The sequence below is a fragment of the Cyprinodon variegatus genome, unplaced genomic scaffold (assembly GCF_000732505.1).
Source record: "Cyprinodon variegatus isolate N-32 unplaced genomic scaffold, C_variegatus-1.0 Scaffold720, whole genome shotgun sequence".
Taxonomy (NCBI): domain Eukaryota; kingdom Metazoa; phylum Chordata; class Actinopteri; order Cyprinodontiformes; family Cyprinodontidae; genus Cyprinodon; species Cyprinodon variegatus.
The window spans coordinates 357,271-370,924 of record NW_015151173.1 but is presented as its reverse complement, the minus strand read 5'-3'; the positions used below and the strand labels follow the sequence as shown (position 1 = coordinate 370,924).

General features: G+C 43.6%; 1 protein-coding gene across 1 annotated transcript in view; it reads right to left on the bottom strand.

The window, feature by feature from the left end:
* Positions 1 to 5,169: 5,169 nt before the first annotated feature.
* The window catches only part of LOC107097748 (ras-associated and pleckstrin homology domains-containing protein 1-like), a 122,771-nt gene continuing 114,286 nt past the window's right edge, over positions 5,170 to 13,654 (bottom strand). Inside the window, exon 19 of the mRNA XM_015395028.1 lies at positions 5,170 to 8,758. Within this exon, the coding sequence (XP_015250514.1) occupies positions 6,446 to 8,758 (2,313 nt within the window). The 3' untranslated portion in view covers positions 5,170 to 6,445. The remainder of the gene's footprint in view (positions 8,759 to 13,654) is intronic.

Below are 13,654 nucleotides of genomic sequence, written 5' to 3'. Positions count from 1 at the left end.
CTTCTTTGCAGTTGTATCATACAAATAAATAGTTACACAATTATACATTGTGATTTCTGGATTTTTTTTCTTCTTTTTTATAGATTAAATCTCTCACAGTGGACATGCACAACCTACCATGATCATTTCAGACCCCTCCATGATTTCTAAGTGGGAGAAGTTGCAAAATAGCAGGATGTTCAGATACTTATTTCCCTCACTGTATCAATACTGTTACTTCTACTAGTATTATAGACTATGATACAAACATTACTTCTACTAGCACCACTACTACTAGTAGTACTGGCTTTTAGTACTACTAAAACTAATTCTACCAACAAACACCTATTTATTATATTTTTATTACCGTAATATCATTATTATTATGAACAAACTTCATTCCTAAAAAAACATAATTCAGCATCAGTGTTGCAGCGGGTAGCACTGCTGCCTTGCAGCAAGACGGTTGTGGGTTCGATTCTTTCTGCATGGAGTGTGCATTGTCTCCCTGAGCATGCATGGGTTCTCTCCGGGTACTCCGGCTTCCTCAGACAGTGCAAAAAACATGACTGTTTGGTTGTTTGTCTCTGTGTTGCCCTGCGATGGACTGGCGACCTGTGCTGGGTGGACCCCGCCTCTCGCCCATAGACAGCTGGAGATAGACACCAGCACCCGTCACGAGCTCAGCTCAGGATAAGCTGGGCTCCATGCATCCCTGATGGATGGATGGTCTACTTTTTAGTGCTTCTTTGTGCAGCTTTGGTTATTAAGGTACAATGTAAGGCTTGTGACTTAATGTGACCCATATCTCTGACTGCTGTGCCACATCTCCAAATATTTATGACAAATTTCAACTTTATCTGAAGGATGTTTTATTCGGAATCACATAATATAAAAAACAACTTTGACCATTTCCTCCTATGTAATCTGCTGCCATTGGTCAAGTTTTATATCCACAAATGTAAAACTATAATGATTAAACCAACATGTATATCTTTTTTAAAGAAGCAAAAACATATTTTTATACATTGTCCTCAAATAACAAAAAGCTATTAAAACTTTATCTTTATGCTCTAAATTCAAAGCATTTATGGAATCCCTTACATGCTGCTATATGTAACTTTATTACTATCTTTACTTTTATTTAGCTATTTTTCATTAATTTTTTTTCAAACCCCTGAAGATTGTTTACTGAAAATTGGACTTATTTATTTTTTTGTATTATAAATAATATTCTAATAAAGTTTATATAAAAAACTGTTTTAGATAAAACATTTAAAAACATCTCCAAACAGAACAGGTAGAGGATTTTAATAGTCTTATATTTAAAATAATGGGAACCACGTTTGAACAAAATGAAAAGCTAGGAGATGGTTGGATGAGGCAGAGAAGTGATTCTCAGAGAGATCTGTGAATTATTTTATTTTTTCATAAAGCGAAGTGAAAATCTGCGCTCGTCTCCACTGTCTGTCCCTCCTTTAGTTTCTTTTTAGCTAAAGACGATCAATTAAATTTTCAATAGTTTCTAGTTTATAAAAACTATTTTGTGTCCATCTGCAAGATGAATTTTCTCCATTTAATAAATCAAGTTTGCACTTTATAAAGCTGAGATTTATCATGCAACAAACTTTCTGAAGGACAAACCAGCTGGAATAAAATGAATGTGTGCAAAATAAAGCCACACAAATGCACAGTTTTCATTTTTGTTCCTTTATTTGAAATGCATCAGCAGGTTTCCCACCTGCCTGGTGTCCTCGAACGCCACGCCGATCAGTTTGGAACTGTCCGACGCTGAGGGCCATCACCGAAACGCACCGCTGCATGTGCCCAGAGTGTGTTCTCTTTTCAGTTCATCAGAAATCCTTCTACAACCCGACCTTAGAACCGTTCTGACAGAACCCTCCCTAAACCCTGGAAATAAATAGCTCATAAACAAAAACAAAAATAAATTGCACATAAAGAGTTTAGATTGGAGCAGTAAGCTAAGGTTTTGTGCTCGTTTTGGTGATAAAGGTGTCATGCAGGATTATTGTGAATGAAGACAAACAGAAGGCAGAAACAGGTTGAATGAGACTTTAAAGGAACAGAACCTCCTTCCTTTGAGCTCACCGGTTTTTCTACACAGCTGGTTTCAGTGTAAAGAAGCAGGATGTGATTAAACAGAAACAGTACAGGGCCACAGCTTCACTGAAGAGCCAGATCCAGATCAGCTAGAATGGCTTACAACCAACAAAGCAGCTCTATTCATTATTTATTTATTTTTTATCTATGACCAAAAACAGAGAAAATACCATCAATAGTCTCAGGAATGAATTTCTTAATACAGAGACGGTATCAGTCCATTTGGGTTTTTCTCTTCAGCCTTCAGGACAAACTAATCTGGCTCAACACCAAACAAAGAGAGAAGTGATCTGCTTAACATCGTTTAAAGGATGAAGGAACTCTGGTTCTGAAAACATTTTATAAAATTGATTTGATATTTTTTTATTTAACCGTCTGAATTCAGTTCAGCTCTGTGGATGAAGAGGATCTCTCCAAAGATTTCCCTAAAGCATCAACACATTTGAAAATGTGTATTTGGATTAAATAGACATTTAAAACATTTGACGGGATTGACTGGTTAGCCATCACCCGGCTTCTACTGTGTTGGATGTTCTGCTTTTCATTTAGTGTTTTAATAACCAGTCTAGAAGTTATAGTTCTAGAATCAACTCCTTCATATTCTGTTTAGAAATAAAATAGCTTATTGAAAGTAACTGACAGAAAACAGCCTCCAGTGGTTGACCTCTGAGATAAAAACTCCTCTCCAGGCGGAGACGTTCCCCTCGCACCAGTTTAATGGAAAAGTCCGGTCATATTCAGAATTCAAACTTCTGAAAGTACTTTAAATATTAAATTATTACAAACTGTTCAATAAATGATAAGTTTTTTTTAATTCAGAGTAATTTTCATTTGAATGTGCTTTACTGGAGGCATCCATGTTTGTAAAAGAACACTACTGCCACCTACTGGTTAGTGACGTCACGGTGCGGTATCGGCTGTTGATCAAGTCCCAGTGCTGTATCTGGTGTTTGTCACAACGCGCTATTATCCAAGTCATCTTGAAAACATTCTTCTTCCAAATGTTGGCTACATATTACGGGTTTTTTCTCTGGCCAGAAGTTCGATGGCAAATCCTCCCTCTTCAAGTTGGCGATCCAACGACCAACCCGTCCGTGGAGGATCAGGAATCGGAAAGGTGAAATAACTCTTTTTTTTCCACTTTTACCCGATGTATTCCAACATCCAGCTGTCATGCACGTGGGCATTGTCAGTTTCACTATAGGTCTGGTGAATTTCAATGGTGAAGTCCTCTGGAAATCTTCAATAATTGTTGTTGATTGCAGATGTGTCTAGTAGTTCCCATTGATTTGGCTTGTAAAGCGGGGAGAATGGCGCTAGGCTTACCGCACCGTGACGTCACTGCTGGAAGATGGCAGGAGGAAGGGGTTACTATATTTGGGCAAAAATTGCCGCTCCCAGAATCCGTGATTACGACGAAAATTTAAAATTTTTTTACTCATTAACTCTAAATTCATTAAATCACTGCAAATGTATTAGTTTAGGTATAAATAATGATCCATTGATTATTCCTTGGTCCTTTCCTTTAAGATTAAAAAAAAAGTTTTCATTTGTCAATCTGCTCTATCCAGAACTCTTCAAGTGGAAAAGTTTTAGTTTCATTTAATTTTTGTAAAAAGTCTCCTTTAAGGAACCTTTTGCTATTCGACTATTAATCTATTAATCAAAAAGATTATCGTCAGATTAACCAATTTGCAAAATTATCATTAGTTTCCTACAGTGAAGGCAGGAGTCTTTCTCCCAGGTTGGAAAAATGGAACCAAAGGATTTATCATCATATAAATGCTTCTTGTTGTCTTTATAAGGCTTAAATAGAATTACTGATTAACGCTAAATTCATTAAATAACATGTTGGTTTTAGGTATTGATAATGATCCGTTCATTATTCCTTGCTTATGGGACTTCTCCTTTAATGTCTCCTTCCTGTGCTGACCATGAAGAAGCTTACAGAGAAAAACCCAAATGGAGCCAATTTCCTGGGAAAGATTCAGGTTGTTGCTGCAGATCCCAGAACATTTGCCTTGATTCTCTTACATGTTCTGCTGGGGTTGCATTCACCTCCTAAACACTTCAACGCTCCACGTTAGAGGAGACTGCAGACATCAGATGATTCCACGCAGCCAGCAGCAGGGGGCGCCGTTTGTTTTACAGGCACTTGTTCCCAGGGCATTTCTATGGTTACTGGGAGGAAAATCCACCACCAGAGAAAGTGACTGACCAAGAGATGAAGACGGGATGGTTCTGTTAACAGAAACGGCAGCAGTCAGCACCCCCAGTCAGAGACGGGTGGAGCTGGTGGAGCAACCTGACCTACAGGCTGCTTTCAGGGCAGTTCAGCTAAACTGAGTTTAACTTTAAATCCGTCAACATTTCCAAATCTGTAGAGCTGAGATGAAAGAAGTGTAGGATGGCACATTGGTAGAGCCTCTAGCACCATGTTAAACCTGAAGCTATGGGGGTCTGTCTGAGGCGTTTCCTGCCCCTCAGTCAAAGGTTAGTCTAAACAGGATGGAGGTTCGAGCTGCATCGCAGCCGCCCTGCAGACTCAGAGGGAAGGAAAGACGTAAAAAAAACTCTGCAACCACAGTATGTGATGATGCAGACCTGCAATCCAAGGCCGCACTCTTTCTACATCCTGACCAATCCTTTCAGGCTCCACCTCCAGAGGTTTTTATTCCCTTTGAACAGAACAGTAAGAAAAACTTCTAAATGTTTTATTGGGGTTTACTGCGACAGATCTTTGCAAAGGAATGCATAATTGTGAAGCTTCTCCCTGATAATGAAACACGTCTAAAAGAAGTTTACATGCAGAATTGGAATCAGCTGTTCCATCAAACAGCTTCCTGTAGACCAAAGAACAAAACACACCAGCTTAAATTAAAGGAGAATACACTTATTTAAAGAAAAAATTATTTTCCTAGCAAAAACATGTCTCAAAATAAGTAAAAATGTCTTCAAAAAGGTGTATCTGCCCTTAATTTAAGCAGGTAAGTAAGATGATTTACCAATGGACAATGTATTTTTACCTTCAAAAGAAGATATTGAATACTATGCATTTTAAATAAGATGATAAAATTTTATCTAGTTTAGATGTAAATTCAGTTTTTTTCTCTGTAAACGGACTTACGTCCTCAAATCAAGAGAAAATAAAATTATTTTAGGAAAAATTATTTCCTGTTTTTTTTTTTCTTTCAGTAACTAATAGCAAAGTTCTTTACAAATCGTTACTTTATGAAGGAGTGGAAAGAAGAGGATCTTTTCAAACTTCATCCTGAGCACACAAGAAAACATGGTGGAGGCTGCATCATGCTGTGGGATTGTTCTTTGGCAGGAACGATCAAGCAGGTCAGAGTGATGGACAACTGAGGCGAAATACAAGAAAAAAAAACTTTTCTATCATTAATTTAGTAGAGAATGGGGGGAAAATGGCCAATTTTGAAAATATTTGGGAACCATGGAAACCATGCGTTGTTTTCCTTCAGCTTCACAGTTATGCACTTCTTTGTCCTGATCTATCCCGCCTAAATACACTGAGGAGCGGCTGCTTCACAGAAATATGAAAAAGCTCTCAGCTGAGCGGACAACCTAGATAAAGACTGATCAGACGGTGAAAATTTGTTTTCCTCATCTTTAAAATAAATTCTTCTTATTAAACTGTAGCCGTAACCCAGAGAAATATGAAAAACATACAACAGGATGAAGCCGTAACACATTTTGATGAAACCAAAGCAGACCTGAACAGTCTGGCTAACCGGGTGCTCGTAGAAAACAGTCCAACTTCGTCGATTCTTAAAATTCAAAATAATTATTACAATATTTTTATCCAGTATTAAATAATTTGATATAAAAACACGCAAAAAAAAGGATGAAATAAACGACAACGCTCCCTCGAAGGATTGCCTCGCCACACACACAGACACACACACTAACCCACACCACCCTATACACATCATCATCATCATCATCAACCTTCCTCTTCCGTGGTTCCTTCCTTCCGTGGCGCTCGCCATGCAGTACCTGGTATATTGCAGCCAAATGTCACTTTTAGTCTTTAGTTTATGTTTTAATGCAAAGCTGCACTGACGTGAAAAAAAAGCCGGGCTGTGGGATGGGGGGGGGTCTGTCTTGCTAACTTTATACATATTCATTTATATACTTCTATTGATCCTCATGTTGGATTAAACGTGTAACAATGAGGAATAATGAGGATTAATCTGAGATCAGGAGGAAAGACTGTTTGCTACTTGCTTAGCATCCAGGAGGGAATGTTTTTGGGACTAAGGAGAGCTAATCAGACCTGATTGGTCAGTTCCGTCTGTGAGCTTAGAGTCAGAGGTGCGGCCTTCTACCAATCACTGGTCAGTTTGGTGCTTTGGTCCCGTTTGGGGGGGGCGGGAGGCGGGCCTCGCCGCAGCGTTGCATAGCCTGAGATGTTGCCATGTTTGGCTGATTGGGAGCGCCCATGGTGCCGCGACAGCGTGTGGGAGTGCCCCCGCACCCCCTGCTGCTGCTGCTGCAGGAGTTCGGGGGGAGGAGGGGGGAGGAGGGCCATGTCGTCCATGGTGCCGACCGGCTCCATCTTGGAGGAAGGGATCAGGGTCGAGGAGGTGAGCGAGCCGTGGCGCGACACCGACTTTCTCTTCAGCGTGCGGTTGAGGTCCTCCAGGAAGTGAGGCTTTAACGCCAGAGAGACGGGCCCCGCTGATTTTGGGGAGGTGGGGGGGATAGGAGAGGAGGAGGCGGAGTAAGAGGAGAGGGAGGGGGGCGGGGTTTGGGACAGAGGGGGAGGCGAGAGAGGCAGTGAGATGGTGTTGTCGTACTGCGCCGTGGTGTTGCTGCTGCGCCGATTCAGCGCTGGAGGGGGCGCCGCCCCTTTTTTCAGCGAGCCTTGTTTCCATGAAGAAGACGTCGACGACGAGAAGGAGGATGTTACCGACTGCATCTGAGGCTGCGGGTTCACCACGGCAACCTTCGGAGGGTGGTGGAACTCCGAGGGGTGAGGCGGGGGAGGGAAGAGCTCAGATTCGGGCGGCGGGGGAGGGAAGTAGTCGGCTGACGAGTCAAGGTGAGGATGGTGGGAAGGAGGAGGTGGTAGAGGAGGCGACGGGAAGTCAGGCTGCTGCTGGCCCGTCTGCAGTCCCTGGATGGCCAGAGGCAGACTGGCCAGGTTCAGCTTCCCTGGCTTGGGGGGCGGAGCTGGCAGGGGGGCGGAGTCTTTCGAAGGAGACCCCGTCGCTGAGGAAGAGCTAGACGACGTTCCCGTCTGAGGAGCCTGGCCGAATTTACTCAGCAGACTCTCCACCTTCTTGGGCCTGTCGTCCTGAGCGTCTTTGATGGAGGAGGCTCTCTGCGGGGCCGGGGGGGGCCCACGCTTGGTGGACCCTGTAGACGAGGTCGAGGGGGACTTCTTGATAGGAGAGCCCGTCTTGGAGGAGGAGGTGGATGACGGGGGAGGCGGAAAATCACCTAAAGAGCCGTCAGGGGGAGGCGGGGGGAACTCTGGTGACTGTGGAGCTGCTGCACCCCCCACCTGCCACTTCGGTTTGGCCTTCACCGCAGGAGGCGACAGGGGGGCGGAGCCAGAGGTGGGCAGAGGAGAGGAGTTTCCTGGAAACTGATTGACGATCTGTTTGACCAGTGAGGATGTAGCGGCTGCGATGGAGATGGAGGAGGAGGAGGGGGAGGGGGAGATGGACAGGTTTTTGGAGGACAGGCTGTGCTGTTTGGGCAGAGTGGGAGGGGGCTGATTGGGGGAGTGTCCTGTAGAGAAGCTCTGCTGCTTTCTGACAGGACCGTGTCCAGGAAATGATTGGGTGGGAGACACGGGGGAGAGGGCGATGGGGAGGGAGGAGGGGCCGGACGGTTTGGGAGCCGTCAGCGGGGCGAAAACCCCAGAGAAGGTCTTGGGAGGAGCAGGGGGGGGTGCGTTAGGTGAAACAGGCCGGAGCGCTTGGAGCGAATTTGGGGGAGAGAGTTCAGTGGGAGGTGGTGGGGGTGGGGGTGAGGCGTCCTGCAGGGCGCCGGGCTGGAAGTCATAAACCATGTTTGGAAACTTCTGGGACAGGAACTGCTGCAGCCCCGAGTTGGACAGCTGAGGGCAGGGGTTAGGGAGGGGCTCCGGAGGGGGAGGGGGGGGCAGGCCATTGGCATCAAGGCTCTCTGGGGGAGGAGGGGGGAGGCAGTGGGGCTCCTGCATCTCTTCCTCCAGTAGAGGAGGGGGCGGCAGAGAGCTGGGGCTCGGTGGACCAAACTTCAGGGCAGCCATGGCGGAGCCGGGAGCCGGCGCCGTTGGTGGCGGCGGAGGAGGCGGGGACGGAGGGGAGGTCCCGTACGACGCCGGCAAAGTGTTGAAGTTCTGTACTGGAGGGGAGGCCGGGCTGGTGCCACCAGGCGTTTGGGTCCTGGGCTGGTTCTGACTCTGCAGACGAGCCAGGGTGCTGTACTTCACGTAGGAGGAAGGAGGCGCCGCCTGGTGGGCCACACCCACCACAGGGGGAGGAGGGGGCGGAGGCGAGGGCGGGGACGGAGAGGAGGAGTCTTCCTCAGACGGAAGGAGCCCATCGGTGTAGCTGCTCCGCGAGGGAGGGGTCTGAGGCTGGGGGGAGAGGCTGGGTATCTGGACTGGGATGGGCCTACTGATGGTGTCCATCTTCATCATCTGTGGAGAGAGGAAGAGGAGGAGGAAGAGTAAAACAAACAGTCAGAACTACGGGAGGCATATCTGAAAAAAAACAAAAAAAATCTAACATCCAATCCAAGCCAAGACAGTCAAACCATCAGCTCTGAAGGAAATTTGGGGTTTTTGAAGAAAAACTTCAAAATGTTATAAGCAGTTGATGTCAGACCAACAGTCAAAAACTCGTCTAATATCTTCGTTCAACAGGAATAAATAAATCTAATTTACTCAAGAAAGAAAACCACAGCAGATTTCTGCTACCTGCAGTAAATAAAGAGCTTTCTACCACGGGTGGAAAATAAGCTGCTTATAACACTGGTCCTGATTCTGGTTTCCTCCCGTTAAAAGGTAGTTTTTCCTCTCTATTGTCGCTACAAGCATGCTTAGTGTGAGGGATTGATTTCCAGGCAATGAGTTGATGCAATCAGCTGGTTTTCCTTACATTTAAAATTTGACTGACTGTATGATCGGGTTGAATGGTCTGCGTAAAGTGCCTTCAGATGACATGCGCTGTAAATTGGTGCAATAGAAATGAAATGAATTGAAAATTAGAATCATTTTTAAAGAAGCATATTTTAAACTCTGATTCAGTATCAGCCAATGAGAGGACAGACACACTCCTGACCCCGCCTCCAGAGAGTTAATGACTGTGGAAATTTCAGATTCAAGGACGCTCCGAGAATTTGTCCAAAAACCTATAAAGTCACCATGGCGACGGCTGAACACCCCAGTTAAAAAAATCCCAAATCCACCACATAGAGACAGCTGAAATCTAGAGACACACGCAGAGTTTTCTGAAAGGGGAAAGGTGAGGAAATAAACTAGCTGCAACTATTATTAGAAGAAAAATCACTAGGTCAAATATCGCAATATTTAATTTAATTTAAAATAAGGCTGAATGGATCTTCAATGTAAACAATATTTCTAGCTGGACATCCATTTCAATGTCTTACGTTTATAGAACTCTTAAACCTACAGCCACTAGGTGGCAGTGCACTGCCAAAGAGCTTGTCAAGGTCTGAACACAATCCAACTTTTTTCTCATTTTACACTGACTACGTATAGAGAGATTCCGAACAAGCAGGATGAGCAGATCTGGGCAGATTTCTTTCACTTCTGTCTCTGTTCCAAAAAAATTAAAACACTTTGCCACATTTCACTTGGACAGATTATGAAAAGTTATTAATAAAACCTTTTAAAAACCAGCGGTGCAGCTATAAAGCAAAGCCCTACTTAAGGAGTCTGTGGAGCAGAACAGATAGAGAATGTTCATAGATTACAAATGAGATAATGAGATCTACGCCTAAAGAAAAGAAAATCACAGCAATAAACGCCGTGGGACGGTTTCTATGCCGACTGAGTCAGAGAGGTGATTATCAGAGAGATCTGGGAAGTTTATCCAAGTTTTTCTTTCTTTTTTTACATAAAGAGATGAGGGATAGCCTACATTATGGTTAAAGTTTCCTTCTTTAATGTTTCATTCATTGTTTTTGCACCAGTCTGTCCTGCTTACTATAAACGCGATGTGTGACTTCAAACTGACTCTTTTCCCATGAGATGAACAGATTTTATTTTGTATTTCCCCTCAAAGCGGATGTGTTTTGCTTTGTAACCGCGTCTCCCTTCCTGTCAGACCCATGACATTGCTGCTGAATTGCTGCGTAGTCTGACTGAAGTAAACGCTACGCTGCCCCCTTGCAGGAACTCATGTTGGGTCTGATCCTCCCCATAGATGAGCGCTAAACGCCATGACCTCATCCGACACGATGAGGTCATGACGAATCCGACGAAAATGGGATTCGTCTGTTCTGGCTTTTATTCTGCTGCTCTGCTCCAGCAACAGCAGAGCAACAAGATCTTCTAAGGATTTTCCAGAGCTATTTTATAAAAATCGCAATAAACTGTTTTTGTTAATGTTTCAGGATGAATCGTACCATATCAAGTCACATCTATGAATATTGTTTTCAATCCTTCCACTGTCACAAGGTCCCTCTGGGTCCTGATGAAACAGGATCACCATCACAGAAGTTCAGTTTACAGATCTGCAGCAGCCGCATAACGCCGTTACATCAACAGGGAACCGTGGTCTCCCAGGACTCCATGTTTAATCGATGCCGTGAGGAAACAACGGCTGTTCTGTAGCCAAAGCTAGCACGGCGTGCCTTATAGTGAACGTACACTTCTGAAAGCCCAGTTGCAGATTTTAAGGTTACTCTAGGTCATATTCATTCCAAAAAAGTTAAAAAACAATCCCATGAACTTTGCTTCTAAGTTTAAAGACGTTTTGCTTCCCATCCAGGAAATTTTTCAATTCCAAATGCTTTATATAGTAGCCCAAAAACTTGTTTTGGCTCAGAAAACATGCAAATTAAACATGATGAATGGGTCCGATCCTTAGGAATGGGGAGTCGTTTTGGTTCTTTGGTAACCTGCAATACCCCATACTGGTCTATGCCTCTGTAAGGGGGGGTCACTAGCAATTGTTGGCCCTGCTGCCCTGGCAAGATGTTTTGTCCCCTTCATGGGGCTGAGGGTTGAAGTGATAGCAGGTAGAAATCAACCACCCCCTCTGTTTAAGGTTGTTTTTTCTTTCTTAACATAAATAGCTTCCAGCTGCCCGTCTTCTTTGTCCAAAATATGAACATTGTGGTCCTCAAATGAGTGTCCTTTGTCCTAAAGGTGCAGGTGGACAGCTGAGTCTTGTCTCTAGGATGTCACTCTTCTGTGTTGGGCCATGCGTCTGTGGAGAGGTTGTTTGGTTTCTCAAATATATAAAAATAAAAAAGACACTGTTGTCCGACCTTTGGTAATTTATAAATGTTTTAAATCAGGTTGGGTCCGGATCCGGAGCGCAGGCCGCCAATCCGTGACCTCTGATATAAAGGTTTGAACTCAATGGTAATTCTGACATTCTGCATTGAAAATCATCCTGGATGAGAAGCGAAATGTCTTCAAACTTTGAAACAAAGTCCAGTGTTTTTTTATTTATTTACTTTTTTTGCAATGATTTTAAGGTTGACCGAATAGTTTGTGAGTTTTTTCATTGGAGGATTAGCACAGAGAACTGGACATGAAAAGCCTCCATCACAGCTTTCATCTGATCTGGGTTCATTAAACCAGCGCTGTCTGAAAATATCAGCTTCCTTATGAACTCCCTTAAATAAAATTTAGCAAGAGTTGTTCAAATAAAGAACTCAAGTAACAACCAGAACAGCAAGCTAATAAAGATCAGCAGCTGGCAGCTCACATGACGCCTTTCCCAGTTAGAAACACATCCTGTCATGAAAGAACCGTCTGATATGGAACGCTTCCAGCCCCAGATGTTTTTCTGGGAAAAAGGGATCTCACAGATCTGGACGCTTCAACATCTGGACGGAAAGAACTCGTCCAAAAACACCAGCTTCGTCCTCCGTGTGGGAACACACTAAATCCGCCTTTAGTCACACCGTGCAGCTGTTTAGCTGTTTAGCTGGAATCTCCTGCTCTGCTTTTAGAAATGGAAATGCTGACGATGGAAATCCAGCAGCCCATCTCCTGCTGCCCATCATTGCATTCAAGTATTCTAGGCTGATTAACTTTTTCTATTGTCCCAATATTACAATGAAAGAGTGAAGATTCTGCCAGGTACCGAGCCATGGTTGCTGAACGCTCTCCTTCCCTCATAGGTACGCTTTCTCTTTAAGTTAGTTTATCACATTAAAACCCAATGAAAGCTTTTATGTCAGAATATCCATAAATTTAAAGGTGCACAGTCACACCTCATACTGTAACGCACTCTGGTTGCATGTAAAGTTCATCAGCAAGATTATCACCTCCTGCTGTGGTGTTATTTGTTACTTTGGTGTTTTACACTTTTCTTTTCAGCCATTTTGTTAGTAAATAAAACCCTTCTTGTACAACAGCAGCCATTCAAAATGGCCCTTCCCAGTCAAACGGCAGCCGAATGGCAGCCCGCTTCCCTGCAACTCCCTGCAAAATCCCCTCCAACTTCCAGCCACTGGAGTGACCCCCTCTTGAATATTTTTTTACTCGGACTCCACCCTGTCACTGAATTACAGGGTCTGACAAGAGATGACGCTTCTCTTTAGATCTTAATGTCTACAAATCATGACAGAAAGAACATTTTAGATGTTTAAAAAGGAAATGTTGGGAACAAGCCAAGGGCCCATCAAGGAAAGTGGGGACATTATGAATGGCTACTACTGGATATTTCACAATGACAGTAAAGGAACCATGCTGTGCATGTGCACAAGACATAAACAAGGAACTAGCCTACAGCAGCTAGTTGGGTTTTATCTAACAGCTGCACCTGCACTTAAATAGGTTTTAAAATAATTGAATCCTATTTCTTTAATTCTAATAAAAGTCCTATGACTTTTTAAAAGTTTTTTTCCCTGGGATGTTCTGATACGCTCTGGGGTAGAATCACTAGAAGTTAAATTAGCGGCAGATTGCCTTATTTAACTCATGTGAGTTGGTCTTTCCCTACTTGTCACTTCAGAGTGAGGCATCGCAGGACGGTCAGGCTCTATAAACTACCTCCATCAGTCGTCACTATCTGGCTTTCAGCTAGTTTTGCGTTTCTGCCAGCAGAAGAGAGCACGGACGTTCAGGAATTCTATTACAGGAAAAGTCCGGTCATATTTAGAATTAAAACTTCAGAAAGTACTTTAAATATTAGATTATTACAGACTGTTCAATAAATGATAAATGTTTTTAATTCAGAGTAATTTTCATGTGAATGTGCTTTACTGGAGGCATCCATGTTTGTCAAAGAACACTACTGCCACCTACTGGTTTGTGACGTCACGGTGCGGTATCGGCTGTTGATCAAGTCCCAGTGCTGTATCTGGTGTTTGTCACAACGCGCTATTATCC